Source organism: Oryza sativa, chromosome 2, assembly GCF_034140825.1.
Source record: "Oryza sativa Japonica Group chromosome 2, ASM3414082v1".
In the NCBI taxonomy this organism is placed as follows: Eukaryota; Viridiplantae; Streptophyta; class Magnoliopsida; order Poales; family Poaceae; genus Oryza; species Oryza sativa.
This window is the reverse complement of record NC_089036.1, coordinates 31,308,326-31,324,987: the sequence shown is the minus strand read 5'-3', so window position 1 is coordinate 31,324,987 and position 16,662 is coordinate 31,308,326. Positions and strand designations below refer to the sequence as shown.

Sequence of the window (16,662 nt, the reverse complement as noted above, 5' to 3'; positions counted from 1 at the left end):
GAGCAGCTTCGAAAGTCGAAACTCAAAATAGGCGATGATGAGTTGATGACAACCAGCTTGCCCATGTATGATCAGGTCCACAATTCCGATGAAAACTGATCGAATTCCATAAAAAACCGAGGTTTCTACGTCAATTCCGATGAAAACTGATCGAATTCCGTAAAAAACCGAGGTTTCTACGTGGCTCAAAAGTAGAAGCTGTATTCCATGTAGTAGGCCCACTTTGTACTAGCCCAAGTAGAATAGAGACGGGTCGTGGTCCTGCACTTGATTTCGCTTGGAATTTCGCCGAAACCAACTGGTTTTTACGAGCATATCGGTAAACTCACAGAATTTGTATTCAAAATTTTATTTATGAAATTTGTTCAAAATCTACCGGCTTTCCACCAGATTTCTCGAAAACCGTCGTACCGTCAAAGCCCGGAACATAAGGACATCTCGGAATCATAAACCCTGTGTATGATAAGTGAAACAACGCAATCATCTCAAAAGGCAACAACGGCGGCAGCCAAAATTTCCATCCTATTGGCGGAGGAAGGGAAACATTTCATCGAATCTTCCATGGGCATATGCAAACAGGAGTCAGGAGACAGCTCAAATGGTGGTCGAGCACTTTTTTTTTTCCTCCCAGGGGTTTCTGGAACTTGACAGTATGGCACAAAGACGAGATATTTCCAAAGAATGAACATACAACACCTCTACCTATCAACAGCAAAGGAAAAACAAAACTACAGGGATCTATCTACTATCACTCACTCCACTCCCTTGAGCTGCACCAGAAACCTCAACTGTCATGCACCTGCCTTGGTTGAACGAAGTTCACTAGCTCAAAGTGCTTGCAACCTTTCATCTACTCTCGGTGAAAAATTCTCATGTCAGATGTATGTATGAGTTAGAGTCAGCTTGACAGCAGCGAGATGGCAATGCTTTCAACTGATGGCACATCAGATCTGTTCCACTAGCCAGACCATCATCATACCGCTGATTCCTTCGTTCCCACCACTAATCTGGAGACAGCTTGGTATAACTGCTCCTCGTCGAAAGGTTTGGACACATAACCATCCATTCCCGATTTTATACATTCTTCATATGTCGCCTGAATGACATCCGCGGTCATTGCCAGAACAGGCAAATGGGACTCGACGAATGTTGAACCCTCCATTAAATCCAACGCCTTCCTTTCCTCGTTTGCTTTTACCTCCATTTGCCTTATTTGTCTAGTTGCCTCAAACCTATACAATATTTCATCAACAGTCAGTGACTAGCATTCATAAAATGGAGATTATAATTAGTAATTACTTTGACACATAAAAAAACAGTAAAATGAGAAAGCAACTTCCTCTAAAGATTTGGTATTTTAAAAGACAATCAATAAAAAAAAAGAATTGACTAATGCAGCTGTTTGTTTATTGGATCCATACCCATCCATCTCTGGCATCTGAACATCCATAAAGCATGCATCAAAGCAGTGTGGTTGTTGAAGTAAGGAGACTGCATCTTTGCCGCTTTCAACACAATGAACTTTGGCACCATATTTCTTGAGCGCAGCTGCAGCAACCCTGAGATTGACTTTATTATCATCTACAATCAATATATTCTTCCCAATCAGCAAGCTGCGGAGAAATGAGGGCCTATTTTGATTGTCTTTCCTTTCAGGCATCACTACTTTTAGCAACTGTTGAAGGCAAGAAGCAATTGTGCTTGCCCTTATAGGTTTATACATCACAATATCAAATGCGGATCCATATCTGTCCTTGTCAGCTTCTGATGTTACCAAAAGAACTAGCTTCGGCAACTCATGCACCTGACCATTATTCTTTAGCTCATGCAGACGATTCAATAATAGGATATCTGTCTCAGGCCTCCAGATGTCACTCTCTATAAAAAGCATAGACAGTTTCTCCCTGCAAAATGACAATGTAGGTAAACAAAGGAGAATTAGCATGCATTCAAAAAGAATGTGCAGTATATGAATTATTTTGTTATTATTATCACTGAGGTGTACAATCTGGTTCTTTGTGGTTTTAAGTTCTACTTTAAAAATGCACTATGGGTTTGGACCTTTCATTAACTTCATTTAGATAAGGAAGACGACTACATCCCCAGCCCCTGCATCACATAATACTGTCTCTTGTTTCTAATTTGGTCCCTCTTGCATCACACAACTGGAGCCAGTGTTTTATAGAGGCCTTGTTAGGAATTGGAAATGAGTTGTTAGAGGACTCACCTGGACTCTTTCACACCATTTTGTCCAGCTAAAGTCTGAAGCCCCATACTCAAATTATTCACAACTTTAACAACTATTCCCAACCTGTTAAGGTGATATCGTGTGACAGCTCCACGTACAGGTCTCCCATCTACTAAAATAGCCTTCATTCCCTTAAAGGCAGTTGGTAGTGCCTCAGATAAGCTCCTCTTTGAATCACTTGAAGTATCTTTGCATGAGCGCTTGAGGACAGCTGAGAATGTAAATGTACTCCCAACAAATGGACGGCTAGTGAAACTTATTTGACCGCCCATAAGTTCAGCTAAACATTTGCTGATGCTTAAACCAATGCCAGTTCCACCATAGTTCCTTGAAGTTGAACTATCAGCCTGCATGAAAGGCGTAAAAACACGATCTTGTGCATGTAATGGGATCCCAACACCTGTATCCTCAATACTTATCATCAAGGTCACACAGTCACAATCATTTTGATAAGATCTGTCGCACTCAAGCTCATCCATATGGGGCTCTTTATCAGATAGCAGCAGCTTAAAATAATCCCAGTTATTGCGCTCATCTGCGGCTTGAAAACCACTCAAAGTATTGAAGGCGCCATTAGCTGTAGTCTCAACTTTGCCGTCTTTCCCATTCATGGTTCCATTAAGGACTTGATTAGCTTCCACTTTTGAGTTCTCAGCCAGGCAGACTCGCACAAATACATGGCCCCGTTCTGTGAACTGAGATAATACATGGTAAACTTAGTATATTTTCTATATCAGAATTTAAATATAGGAATTGTGTGCAAAGAAATTATTTCAGGAGGTGAAAGAATTAAATAATTCAAACAATCTCAGCTTCATTAAATGGCACATAAAAGTCGCTATAGCAAAAAACTTGACAGCTTAGTGCTTACTTTGACTGCATTTCCCACCAAATTTGTCAGTATTTGTCGATATCTCCATGGATCTCCAATAACAACTTTTGGAACATCATCACATACAAACACTGCAAGCTGCAGCAATAGGGAAATGTAGGGAAAGAATAAGGTAGCGGAGCGTAAATAGATAAATAATCGGCATGTTTGGAACTGCATGATCTGCCAGTCACTCAACCACAATGGAAGGGTTACTTGGAAGTAGTCCATATCATGACTATAAGAGTGCAGTAACTATCCTCATAAATGAAGCCAAGTAAAAGAAAGATACCTCAATGCACTTCTCTCTTGATTTTGAAGAAAATAAGGAGATCACATCATCCATGAGAGACCGCAGGTCAAATGGCACTGCCTCAAGCTCCAATTTCCCTGCTTCAATCTTAGCCCGATCAAGTACATCATTTATCAGTGTTATCAATGCTCTGCCACACATCTGGGCTGTCTGAGCATAATCCTTCTGAGTCATACTCAGATCTGTCCCCAAGAGCATGTCGAGCATTCCTACATCAAAAGGTAGAATTTTAGATCGCTGGACGACTGGATTGGACAATATTCAAGTTTTACACAGAACAAATTTATACCAAGGACGCCATTCATAGGTGTTCTGATCTCATGGGATACAGTTGCCAGAAACTGCAAGTGGAAAATACAAATATAAATACATCTATACATATACTAGAAATCATAGTCAGAGAGAGCACTGAAACATGTGTCAAACCTGGGACTTAGCAACATCAGCAGCTTCCGCTTGAGTTTTGAGCTCTTCCATCTTTCTACAATCCTCTGAAACTTTATCATAGCGAGACCATGCGGCACAAATTATATACCCCACAAGCATCCATATAACAAAAGTTCCCAAAGGATTAGTGATAGCAGACCATGGCAGAGGAGGCTTTTGCCTATACCTGCTCAGGTTGCCAGAATTAGTGCAAGAGCCAAGTAAGAAGCAACCAACAAATTTATGCCATGAGAAAGAAGCTACCAACCTGCACCTCATTTCATGCGCCCTGAAAGGATCACCAAAGTCAAGCGTGCTCACATGGAAGAGGGACACTTTACCATCTGGACTTTGAGGACCATACATGGCCATAGGTTCAGAAGCATTTGTGACATCATACACATTCACTACAATATCCTGATTGCCAGCAAGTTTACTCAGCAAATTTTCCACGAGTGACTCCACATCAAAAGCTCCACCAAGATATCTGTTAGTAGGGATTTGATTTGATGAGACCACAACAACCAAACAACTGTTCAGGTAAAAAAGAAAACAACCAAACAACTGTGTGCATATGGCTAACAAATGACGAAAATTCGCTTTCACTTGGGATGTTATTTACTTTTTCAAATCACAATGGGTAATAAGTAATCCAAAACTTTGGGGAAGGCCGGCCCTGAATAATATGATGTTGCCCAATGCATTCTTGCCTACTTACCCTCTCTTTTACTGTTTTATACTGAGTTTTTAAGTTTGACACACAAAAAAGGGTTAGAAACAAGTGAAAAACAGCACGAGCTTACTACATATTCCAGATCAATTGATCAGGCAAGAGCCTTTTGCTGAAGTATGGACAATAAGGTACACAATAATCAATCACTATTCACTACGAATTCAAGTTCATGTGTTACAGAAGGTTTTGAGATTATGAGGTACTAGATGGCCTCATGGCCAAATTATCCCATGCTTTGTGTGTTTTGGTGAATTTCAGTACTATATATGCATAGGATTGCAACACAAATAATGGACATTTGATGCAACCCAACTCATCATAGAATATAAAAGATACTTCAATCTCCTCACCCAGCAGTTGCTTCCACACGCTCCTCAACTGATGCATCAGCAGCTAGACCAGGGCGATACACAGCAAAAGTGAGAACTACCCCCAAGTGGTTTGACCCAAGCAACCTGAATGGGTTTGTCAACACAGCTTTGCCGGTAGCCCTTGCACGTAAGATGTTTTCCCGGTCCTCCTGTATTGGGAATTAAACGATCAGCTTATCAAAACAGAAATTAAGAGGGTACAAGAAACCATCAATAAATGTTAAACAAAAGAAACATCAAGCAACAAGAAATCGCACCTCCCCAGACATCATGTCGATACGTGCAAGGTAGGAAACCGTATCCTGTGAAAAAATCACTGGGGCATACTCATCCTGTGGAGGCGCAGCCTGTCGCTTCATCGTCTTCATAATCCATCCCTGCTGGTTCTCAAACATTTCCCTCTCGTGATGGAAGATACGCTGCGCATATGCCACTCCATTCAGCAGTGGGCGCTCAAACGATGTCCTTGCCGTGTACTTTGCAAATGTATCCTGCAGCAAACATTGCACAAAATGCAAAATGAAACACAGTAGAAGGAAGGAAAATGCTAGATTCTGTAAGAACCAAGATGAAATAGCCTAGGCATAAAAAAGGAATGTCGTGATGAAATTAACAGTCCCCCGAATCGGTCCGGTTCTAATTATGTCAAGAGTCTTAATTCATCAACAATTTGTAAATGCAGATACACAACTACGGCTAAGGATCAGATTTGTTCGTTACTGTTTGCTGCCAGTTACTACAGGCAGAATGTGTCCAAAACAGCACAGTTCCACACCATAATACTCCTAAAATTACAGTTACAAAAGCAGAGGGCCTAACTCGAAAAGAATATAAGAATTGGGTCAAGATCCCAGAACTGAACAGCTGCAGCGGTTCTCTCCTGATAAACAAAAGGAATCAAAACGTCGTATTACCAACTATTAAACCAGTGCATAAACAAAATAACGAGCTACCAGCCTAGTTAGTTCAGAGGCGTCTGTGAGCATAAAAAAACCCCAACTACTCAAAGAATGCCACATATTCAAACATCAAGAGCCCCACATGGGAACCAACTACAGCAATAATGTACCGCTAAACGACTAAGCCGCATGCCTGGAAGCATCAAGAACCAGCAAACCCATCTTTAAACAAACCAATCCTTAGAGGGATCCCAGGATTCCGCCATTGCCGCAGCATTACAAGCAGACAGCAGCAACAGCAACAACGATGCATCATCAAAAGGGGAAAAAAACAATCTTTACGCGTCGTCGGCTCACCTGGTCGATGGCGGACGGGAACTTCTCGAAATGGAAGGTGGAGATGAGGATGGCGAGGGCGTGGACGTGGTTGACGGTGACGCCGAACTGCTCCTGCAGCATCCTCGCCCGCTCCTCGCACATGCTGACGAGCCGCTCCTCGGCGCGGTCCATGGTCTCCCGCCGCAGGTGCCAGTGCATGTACGCCGCGCACGCCACGGCCACCAGCACCCACGCCGCCGCCGCCGCGTTCCTCCACCCACTCCTCGCCTCCGGCTTCCCCATATCCCCCCTCCCTCTCAGAAATCTACTCCTCCTCCTTCTTCCCCCTCCCACCACCCAATGCCCACCATGTGCTCGCGGAAATGCGCGACGGCCCGGCCCGTGCCACGCAGCAAAGCACCCACTACTACACGCCGCCTAGGAGCGCGAGCAGACCAGCGCACAAGCGCAGCGGAGGCGAGGCGAGGCGCGAGACACCGCGAGAGTGGCTGCCTCCTCTCTTCTTCTCAAAAGAACCGAAGCTTTCGCGAGTTCCCAACAAGAGCAAGCAAGAGAGCAAAGCCAGCAGCCGCGCCACCCTAAAAATAATAATTAGCCCGCGCACCACACCACTAAACCCGCATTAATTAATCCCCGCCCCGTAACACGAGCCCCCTCCCTCTTTTCTTTACTCCTCGCCCCAGCGCCCGCCGCGACGGAGCGAGGCGTGGGAATTCGCGACACCACACAGCTTACGCCGCCGTCGGTACGCGGCGAGCCTCTCCCTGGCCGCGCTCTCCGGCGGCGAGGCGGTGGGGTAGTGGTAGTAGTAGTAGTAGTAGTAGTATTGGGGGAATTTTTGTGGGGGGGTGGGTGGGTGGGGTGGGGGCGGTCCGCGGCGGCGGGCGCGGCAGCGGTGGGGGGTGGTCTCGTAGAAATACTGTGGTGATACGGCGACAGCGATGGTGGCGGGGGGCGGGGGAAGGAGGGGGAGCTAGCGGGGCGGGGGGGAGGCGTCACGTGCAGAGGGGAGACGGGTGGGGCCCACCAAGCTGCGGGAATTTACCACCTGCTCCTTCTCGTCATCTCGTGTGCAATAGGTTAATAGTACAGACAACTACTGACTCCAAATTATTTATAGATAATATATTAGCTAATTTATATAATAATTGTTTACTATACTATTAATATCTAGTCCCACCTATCATACACACATTACGTCTTGGAGTCTGTGCTACAGCTGGCTACAGATCTGTAGTTCGCTGCTCTTCTCTCTCTTCCTTTATCTCTTTCAAATATGTTTATAGCTGGCTTATAGCCTGCTATTATATCTATTGTATCTGCTCTAAGTTCATTCCCAACCTAAGATACTAAAGATAGTTTTCATAAATTCCACATAATCAAAAAAAATTAGTACTGGACACTACTTTTTCAATACGAACACCACTATTTCATACTTAAATTTAATGCTAATATTTTCTCGCCAACACTTCATTCCCAACCGGTCATAATCCTTCACTATTTGTTTATTTTGTTATATACCTTCACTTTTAAACCAATTACAATCTTTTTTTAATAATCATATTTAATTTTATAACTTATAGTATTTTGGAACGGAGATAGTACTACTCCTATGGCGGTCGGGAGGTTTGTTATGCATTTTCCCTCACCGCGTGCATATGGTGGATTTTTCTTAGGCGTAAAACAACACGGGTTCGACGGTTTTGGCTGGGTTAGGCAGACCAATACCGAACTCTGAGAAAGATGGTTTTTTTCTCCGAGAAAACTCCAACGTGCATGCTTTATTGGACTGATGTAACATCTGAAACACAAATTAACGTTATAATTTTTTTTCTTCCGCAAGATAGCAAAATAGTACTTATTTCGATCCAAAATAAATTATTTTCTCCCATAGTACATATACCAATAAAAAATAGAACGCATCTACTTTATCAAATCACAGTGTAATTATTTCAATATTTATTTATTCCAAACAAATTTATCTTCTATTTTCATAAATCTTGATATAATGATTGTTTAACAATGAACTTATTTTAGGATAAACGGGAGAGGTCAAAATGATAAATAGTAATAAGCAGATGAGGAGATACTGAATTTCTCATGGTGGGAAGAACATGTTCATTTGCCTCCAATCATCCTTAACATTCAACCATTTGTGACGTAGGCATAATTTAGCGATCATCATTTCATGAATGACGGCGACATGTATCAATTGTTTAAACTGCATTTCAGCCGGTGACATCTTTTCACTGTTATGTAAAGCAAGAGCTTTCTTGAGCTCTTTCAAAAAATTCTAAAACGATGCTGCCTGAACTTTCAACTTTGTCCATGGAGGGGCATTTTGGGCAATAAAGAGGAACACAAGTACAACAGGAGAGCATCTGAAGTGTTGATGAAAAAAAACATTAGCTGTTCTGTGGACCCGGTCTTTGAGGCCAGCGCTGCCTAGAGAGACATTCCATGAACCGGTTCCACCAGGACATTCTTATAGCCCACTGCCAAACAAGTGGAGTCTTCCATTTGTCCCTTGTAATCTTGTTGGGACAATTGTATCCATGCCCCTACTTTTAAATTTAATTGTTGTTTTACCTCTATTTTTAGGGTTTACACTTTTACTTTCACTTTTTGAATTTGAAGCAACCGTCTACCCTCAGTTGTAATAGCCGTTTGGTGGGTCCCACGATGTTGTGTTAAAAAATACAAAAGAAAATAAAAAAAGGTTTTAGGAAATATGATATTACGTTTATACCCCTAAGGGAATGGATAGGATGAGTGAGTCTCCTCCCACCACCGTACGTCGGTTTCCTAGAACCGTAGCGCCGACTGAGACCGGGTGGCGGCAGCGTACGTGCGGCGCGGAGGCTGCGGATCAAGGGGGCGAAGGCGGCGGCGGTGGGCGCGAGGCTACGGCGCCGGCCCCGGGCGGGCGCGCGCCAGCTACTATGCGCGAGGCAGCGATGGCCGCAGGCATGGTCGAGGCGGCGGCGGCCACAGGGTCGCGTCGAGGGCCAGCCAACGTGGTCGAGGCTACTACCTTTTTTATTTTGGAACAATTCACAACTGTGTTGTATTTTTTTTAATAAGAACAACCTTGTTATATTATCTATGTACTACTAAATGTGGTATCAATTGTGCATACTAACATCGTAGTCTCGGTTAACTGACAGGCATTGACCTGTAGTTTAGGGGTTCAGAGTGAATGCATGAGCTTTGGCCGGTCAAAGCCTCACATTATAGCACTCACACAAGCTGAAAAAAATGGGGGCAAAATCATACAAAACTGAAAAAAGGAGGGCAAAACTGCAATAACCACCAAGAGTATATATGTCATTTTCTCTACAACTAACACCGTTAGTTGTGACTGTTAAAAAAGGGTACATGGCTGCTTCGGATTCAAAAAGTGGGGGTAAAAGTGCAAACCCTAAAAAATAGGGGTAAAACAGCAATTGGCTTCGAAAGTAGGGGCATGGATGCAATTGCCCCAATCTTGTTCGCTTTGCCGCGCAGTTGGGGTATGCAAGCAGCTAAATGCATGAATCCTCTTGTCACTTTGTACAGCAAAAAATTATATTTATTTAAGTGATTTATTAGCAATTGTAATGCTTATGTGTTCTAGCACCGTACACATGCTTATACAGCACAATAATAAGAGACAACCAGGTGAAGAGAAAATGAATTACTTCCTCCGTTTTAGGTTATAAAACGTTTTGACTTTGGTAAAAGTCAAACTGTTTTAAGTTTGACTAAGTTTATAAACAAATATAGTAATATTTATAATACTAAATTAGTTTCATCAAATCAATAATTGAATATATTTTCATAATAAATTTGTCTTGGGTTGAAAATGTTACTACTTTTTTATATAAACTTAGTCAAACTTAAAGCAGTTTGATTTTTGACCAAAGACAAAACGTCTTATAACCTGAATAGATGTAGTAATAACGATTGAAAAGTGTGTCATGGTATTTTGGAATGTCAAAAATGATACATAATAGATATAGGGGTTGTTCGGTTTGTTATCACTTTCGGTCCTATCAAAAATTGTTATTATCAAAACTTGGTAAGATAACAAACTAAACATTCTATTGCCATTGACACCCTATCAAATTTTGGTATTTCTGGAAACTTCCTCTCATGAAAACACTACCAAATTTTGGTAATGTTACAAACTAAACGTATCCAACACTACCAATTTTTGTAACGTCAAAATATGCCAATGTTTAGCAATGCCAAATTTTAGTAAAGTTGATTTAGCACCATACCGAATAAGCCCATAATAAATGAGATATCACACAATATAAAATGTCAAGACTTTTAGATATAGGGATATTAATTTATAAGAGACAGACAACAATTGGTGGCGGTTATTTGCAGAAATGCGAAAATAGGCAGAACCTTTTAAAAGAAAATAGAAATGAAGACTCGTGTTGTTTGAAATGCATGAATTTTATAGGAAACTGGAGTAGACCACAAGAAAATATTGCCAGCATAAACAGGATAATGGGCATACTAAAGGAATTCATATACTGTATAATATATATTCCTTTAATCCCTTCTAAAGGGTATGATAGGGGATAAATTAAACGTATGGAAAAAAAAAACTGAAAATCTATCCAATCTCAATGAACCTTATAAAGGTGAAGCGGTGGGTTGAATGTTGCAGTCTTGCGGATTGATAGAAGGCAACAATCCATAGCCACCGATTTTGAAGGGATCTATGTACCAGTAGTAACATTTACTAGTTTTCAAACAGAAAATCCATGTTCAAATTATAGCAGACCCCATAGAGATCTATGAGTTGTACCCGGTGCACAGGCCAAGGAAAATAACGGGACACCTTACGAAATCAAGACAAACGCGGCAACAGACAGACAGCCCAACACAATTGATCGAATAAATTCCATGGACCATTTTCATCATGTATGTACTCGCTCTACCTCCTTTGCTCCAGCAAGATGGACGCCATTTCGGAGCTTGCTGATCCTACAATAATGGCATGCCAATGTACACCAGTGCAGAAGAACCAAAGCTTCTTCTCGACGGTCTGTGCCCTGTACTCTACTCTTAGGCTGACAGCCGAGGACTCTGCCAATCTCTACCCTCCGTGGCTTCGATTCAGAGAGTCAACTGTGTTGCATTAACTACGTATGCCAGCATAATCCTCTCTTAATTGAAATCCTGTACTCCAATAAAACTTTGTTGATACTGCTGAATTTCTGATGCCAACATTGCTATATTTCTATACCTGGGAACAAAGCTGATATCCCCTTTTCATGATAGTGTCGCTAACGACTGATAAGACTGTAATTGATTAGTGCATAACAACACATAAGCACATGCGATGCTTTTGGGAGATAGGAAAAGGATGGGGATATACTACTAGCAGAGAGTGCTATAGCATAGAATAAACAAAGAACATAATGCCAGCTTCTCACTCTGACAAAGCAGTGTTTCTGAGGTCCTGACAGGCTGCTGGTGCTGGCTGCCGCTGCCACACAGTTTTAAAATTTCTCATCAAGAACCAAAGCTCACATTCAGGCTAGCCATAATTCATTCAGGCTTGTTGCTTTTCTCTCCCTCACATCAGCCTTCGTCCTGCCTTTCTTTTCCCCTCTCTCTCTCTCTCTCTCTCTTTCACCTCCCATTTGATTTCTGTTTCTCCCACGTCTGCTCGAATATTTCTTTCGTTGTTTTGGACATGAACAGGGAAAGGTGAGCCCCATGGCCATGATGATTAAACAAGCCTTCTCCTATCTCTCTCTCTCTCTCTCTCTGCACCTGTGCATGCCATGCCATGCCAATGTGCCAAGGTGCCATTGCCAATGTGTGACCCAGAGACGGGGTTGCTTTTCTGTTGGTGCAAAAAGCTCCTTCCTGTTCAGGCTGATGCCCATCTGTACTGTACTCCTTCTACTCACCGAGAGCTCACAAGAAGCCAGCGGCTAGGGGAAGGGAGAGCTTGGTCAGGTCAGCCACTTCGTAGTACTATTCTGCAGCCACTGCCCAGTGCCCAGTGGTCAGGCAGGCGCCATGAGAAAAGCTTTCATGTGATGCCATTGCCGTGCCCTGACCTCTTTTTTCTCTTCACCATCTCTCCCTTCTTTTTTTTTCCTTTCTCCTGTAAAATGCAGTAGTGAGATAGTGCTAGTACAGTTTTTTTTTTGCTTTCTGTTTCTTTTTCTCTCACTATATTATTATTGCTTTGTCATAAAATCGAATCATGCATGTATGTAATGCTGAAGAAACAGAGTTCTACACTGCACTGTTCTGCATTTACCTTAAAAGCTATAGTAGCTCCACAAAGACACGAGGGTGCCATGCACACCCTTTGCTGTAGTAAGAATTTTCTCTATGTACCATGTACTCCCCGTTGGACAGGGATCTTCTGCAGCGTATTGATGAACGCAAGATGGTAAGGTACTAGCAGTAATCAGTAAATTAATACTCTAAGTAACAGCTGCTGTAATAATGTGCAGCACAGTGTTATTTCCAGGCCAAATTCGTACGGTCCATAAGTGAGAACTTCAATCAAGCATGCTTTAGACCTTGTCTGAAAACAGGTAGCCATGCTTTGCACCTTCACTCTCCATTTAATTCCTTACTATTTATTACTACAGGATTTAGTATAAGACACGAGAGCAGTACGAGAAATTTACTCTTCTCTGCCTAGCATACATGGCAATACGTGCACGTACACTGCGTACGTATACGACTGTACTATGAGGTTGCAGCATTAAGGCCGCGTTTGATAAAGCGGCAGTCGAGGATTAAGTGTCGGCGCACGAAACGAGAAATTCATTAGTCGGTGATTAATGAAGTTTTAATTATTTAAAAATTTTAAAACTTACTTTTAAGCGGCTTTTGCATACTACGTACCGTACCATTTACTAGTTTAAAACATATGATAACAAAAATTTAGGTAAAATCTAGCACTCCTGTATCTTAATCATAAAATAAGTTTAATAGCTTGACTATATACTCCCTTCGTAAAAAAACATTTCTAATATCCAAAGATAAATTAATGAATAGTAAAAATAACCAAAATATCCTTAGATATCGAAAAAAAGTAGTAATGGTAATATGTACTAAAAAATATTCAAGAGATAAAACTTCTTTGTTTTATGTGTTTTTTTCTCCTAAAGATAAAGATGAAGATAGAGATTAAATGTTTTACGTAAAACGAGGTGGTATTAACGTATGATAAATTAAGTTTTAATTATTACAAACTTGAAAAATAGATTAATATGATATTTTATAGCAGTTTTTTCATATAGAAAATTTTCGCACGAAACATATCGTTTATTAGTTTGAAAAGCATATCACGGGTATCCAGATTTTCATCTAATTTTTTTTAGCAGTTGAGTCTTTTGAACGGAGGGAGTATTTCTAAATATATTTACGTGGTCAGCAATCCAACGGCCGTAGGTGACATGGGATTATGTGGTCGGATGATGGGTCACACGACAGCAGCTATGTGACGTGCCTGCTCTGCTAACTGCGCGCGCCCATTGCATATGCATTGACTAGACCCTGAAAAACTACTGCTGCTGCGTCAAATGCAGCTACTGCTGGAGTAGCTACTGTACCTGCGCCCATTGCATATGCTCATGTCTTTTCTCTTCTCCCCATTGTTGCACATCTACTACTCCTACAGATTAAACTCTGATGGATGATGCTGCCGTGACGCCCAAACTCGACAAAGAAGGAGATGCAATCCAAGATTGCAAAGCAGATCTCTTTCACTAGTGATGCACACATGATCAAATAGCATTGGCAACAGTAAGTAGACTGGGTTGAACGTGGAGTGAATCCTGGATTGAGTGAACTGCAAGCTGGGAGGGTTGCATTCAGATGATCTGATCATATCAAACGCAATCAGGACATTCCCCTCGTCAAGCTCTGTCAGGGGCATGCAACTTGGAAATTAAATGGCATGATTAGATCAGGTGAAAAGTTGGGCAAAGTAAACTGCAATACTAGCAAAGTATAAACTGTAATGGTCAAGCAAAGCAGCAACGTTATGGTCACCATGATAAATGAGAAGAAACATGGAGCTTTGATTGGGTATTGTAGTTACCTGCTGCAGGCCTGCAGCTGTAGACTGGGCCAAAGGAAATGGCCAGTAGATTTTTCCCATTACTATATAAAATAAGTTATCTCATTTGGAGTGCATTGACTAAGCTCAATTTTCTGTTACTTTTGTTTAGTATATCCAATTAATTTACACGAGTGGTCCAGAAAACCTATTGACCCCATCACGGCCTAAGTAAATTCAGCAACACCAAGCATGCTTACAAGTGGAGAAACAAGGTTGGAAATTGCAACAACCAACCTCCTTCAATTTCGCTGGGCCGGCGAAGAAAAAGAACTGGTGGTCTAGAAAAAAAGCCCATAAGAAACTGAAAAACCAGTAGCATTACCAGTTTACCACTTATTCAGCGAATGGCTGAAACGTTTCCCTCAACCTCGTCTCTTGTGAATGGTTAGTGAGTCGACCACGATCAACATGCGTAGAAACCATTCAAAAACCATCGAGGCAGTCAATTTACACCTGATTTTGAAGATAGAGGAAGTGTTATACCGGATTTTACGGCTGGGGGAGACGATTTAATCCGGAGCAAGATATGAAAAACAAACTTATTCCTCTCGCCGGTGTCTCATCGCCGGCGAGGAAAGCCTGAATATGGAAGTGTCGCCGGTGGATAGGGCTCCTCCTACGAGCGGAAAGGCATTTCGGGCTTTTGAGGCTTTGGTGTTGGTCACGTAACCTGTACTTAATAGTCCCAAGTGGGCTTTACTCAACAAGCCCAATTTGAAATTCCAGCCATCCTTTTGTGATGGACCTCCTTTGAAGGAATAAGTTCACTTTGGGTCCCTTTATTTGTCACCCAGTTCGATTTTCGTCCCTTAACCGCAAAACCGGGTACGACCCGTCCCCTAACTTACGAAAACCGGGCAAACGTGGTCCCTCAGCTGTTTTGAAGGTGGTTTTGGTTGACGTGGCGCCTACGTGGCTTGTTTGACTAGGTCTCTGTCCCACGTGGCATTGACGTGGCGCTTACTTGACAATTATATCTTAAAAAACAATAAAACTATGGCCCCACCTGTCAGCAGCACACAAAAGAATAATTTTAAAATAGGGGGCCCACATGGACCTACATGTCAGCGACAAAAAATAAATATGGTGGGCCCACGTGGGCCCCACATATCATTCCCTTTCTCCCTCTTCTTCCTCGTTGCGTCTTCTGACTCCGCGGGCGCGCCGCGCCGCTCAACCACCAGCACGCGGCCGCCGCCGCCCAAGGCCGTGCTGCCCGTCGTCTTCGTCGACGGCGACCAAACCGTCGACCTCGGCACCGTCACCGTACAGCCCTTCCTCGGCGTCCGCAAGCTGCGGGTCGTCGTCGCCGACCGGGTGGGCCTCGTGCGGCAGCAGATCTTGGCCTCGCTCGCGCGCCCATGCCGTGCGCGCCACGTCCCCCTCTAGGAGGGGACCGACCTCACCGCCGCCGTCCGCACGAGGGTTCCGGCTTCTATGTCCTCGCCGTCCTCCACCGCAAGCGCCGCGGCGGCCGCTACCTCCGTCCTCGTCGTCCTCCGCTGCTCCCGCTCCCGCCGTCCTCATCGCCATCTTCCAGGGCGCCGCCGCGCTGCTCGCCTTCACGCGGACCGGCGACTTCCTCGCCGAGCTGCAGTCCTACATCCGGGAGGAGGACGGCGTGCATGCCGTTGCCCGTGCGTTCCGGTTTGCCTCCTGGAGGGCTGAGGAACACGGCGCGCATGCCGACCGCGGACGACGCCTGCTGGTGGGACTTCTGCAGCGGCGGCCAGCCGGACGAGTTCAGACCAAGCGGCGGGCCGACGCCGGCGCGGTGCGTGCCCCACGTCGCCGCTGTTGCCGCGGCGAGCTGCTGCTCCCGTTGTTGCTTCAACAGCTGCCTCTGCTTCAGGAGGTGGAACTGGAAACAGAAGAAAACGAACAAAACATCAGAACAGTCACAAAAATCAATCAAACAGCATGCCATGGACCAGGTGATTCATGGCGGAGAAACTTACGTGAGCGACTTGAACCTGGTGTTGGGTGAGTATACTCCGCTGCTCCCGCTCCCGCCGTAGTCACCGCCATCTTCCAGGGCGCCACCGCGCTGCTCGCCTTCACGCAGGCCGGCGACTTCCTCGCCGAGCTGCGGTCCTACGTCCGGGAGGAGGACGGCGAGGTCATCCTCAAGCTCGTCGGCGGCCTCGGCGCCGCCATCTTCGTGCTCGAATGGGCCGCTCTCCGCCGTCCTCCGCCGCGAGCGCCGCGGCGGCCGCTCCCGCCATCCAACGCTGCTCCCGCTCCGCCGCGAGGACCACTGGTGCGTGCGCGACGCTGTAAAAAAGAGAGGAGAAACGTGGTCAGCGCACCACGTAGGATGGTCAATGTGCCACGTAGGCCGATACCGCCCTCCGTACTGCCATA

General features: G+C 44.0%; 1 protein-coding gene and 1 pseudogene across 1 annotated transcript; one reads left to right on the top strand and one right to left on the bottom strand.

Moving 5' to 3' along the window:
* Positions 1 to 599: 599 nt before the first annotated feature.
* Positions 600 to 6,749, bottom strand: LOC107275680 (probable histidine kinase 6). Its single transcript, XM_015771330.2, has 11 exons — positions 6,219 to 6,749; positions 5,220 to 5,453; positions 4,942 to 5,111; positions 4,127 to 4,345; positions 3,859 to 4,045; positions 3,722 to 3,773; positions 3,412 to 3,641; positions 3,120 to 3,218; positions 2,228 to 2,943; positions 1,422 to 1,904; positions 600 to 1,232 (listed from the first exon to the last, which is right to left on the bottom strand). The coding sequence occupies exons 1-11, from the start codon at positions 6,480 to 6,482 to the stop codon at positions 974 to 976; spliced, it is 2,913 nt and encodes a 970-aa protein (XP_015626816.1). The 5' UTR covers positions 6,483 to 6,749; the 3' UTR covers positions 600 to 973.
* An 8,085-nt stretch (positions 6,750 to 14,834) lies between these two features.
* Positions 14,835 to 16,405, top strand: LOC136355032 (uncharacterized; annotated as a pseudogene).
* The last annotated feature ends 257 nt before the right edge of the window (positions 16,406 to 16,662 follow it).

What these genes read in the sequence shown, in the direction of transcription:
- LOC107275680 (XM_015771330.2), bottom strand. Translation starts at nt 6,482, where the DNA reads ATGGGGAAGCCGGAGGCGAGGAGTGGGTGGAGGAACGCGGCGGCGGCG. An exon ending in CGTGTGGAAGCAACTGCTGG is followed by an intron (nt 4,346 to 4,941) that starts GTGAGGAGATTG and finishes CCCTACTAACAG; the next exon opens with ATATCTTGGTGGAGCTTTTG. An exon ending in ACCTATGAATGGCGTCCTTG is followed by an intron (nt 3,642 to 3,721) that starts GTATAAATTTGT and finishes CTTTTGATGTAG; the next exon opens with GAATGCTCGACATGCTCTTG.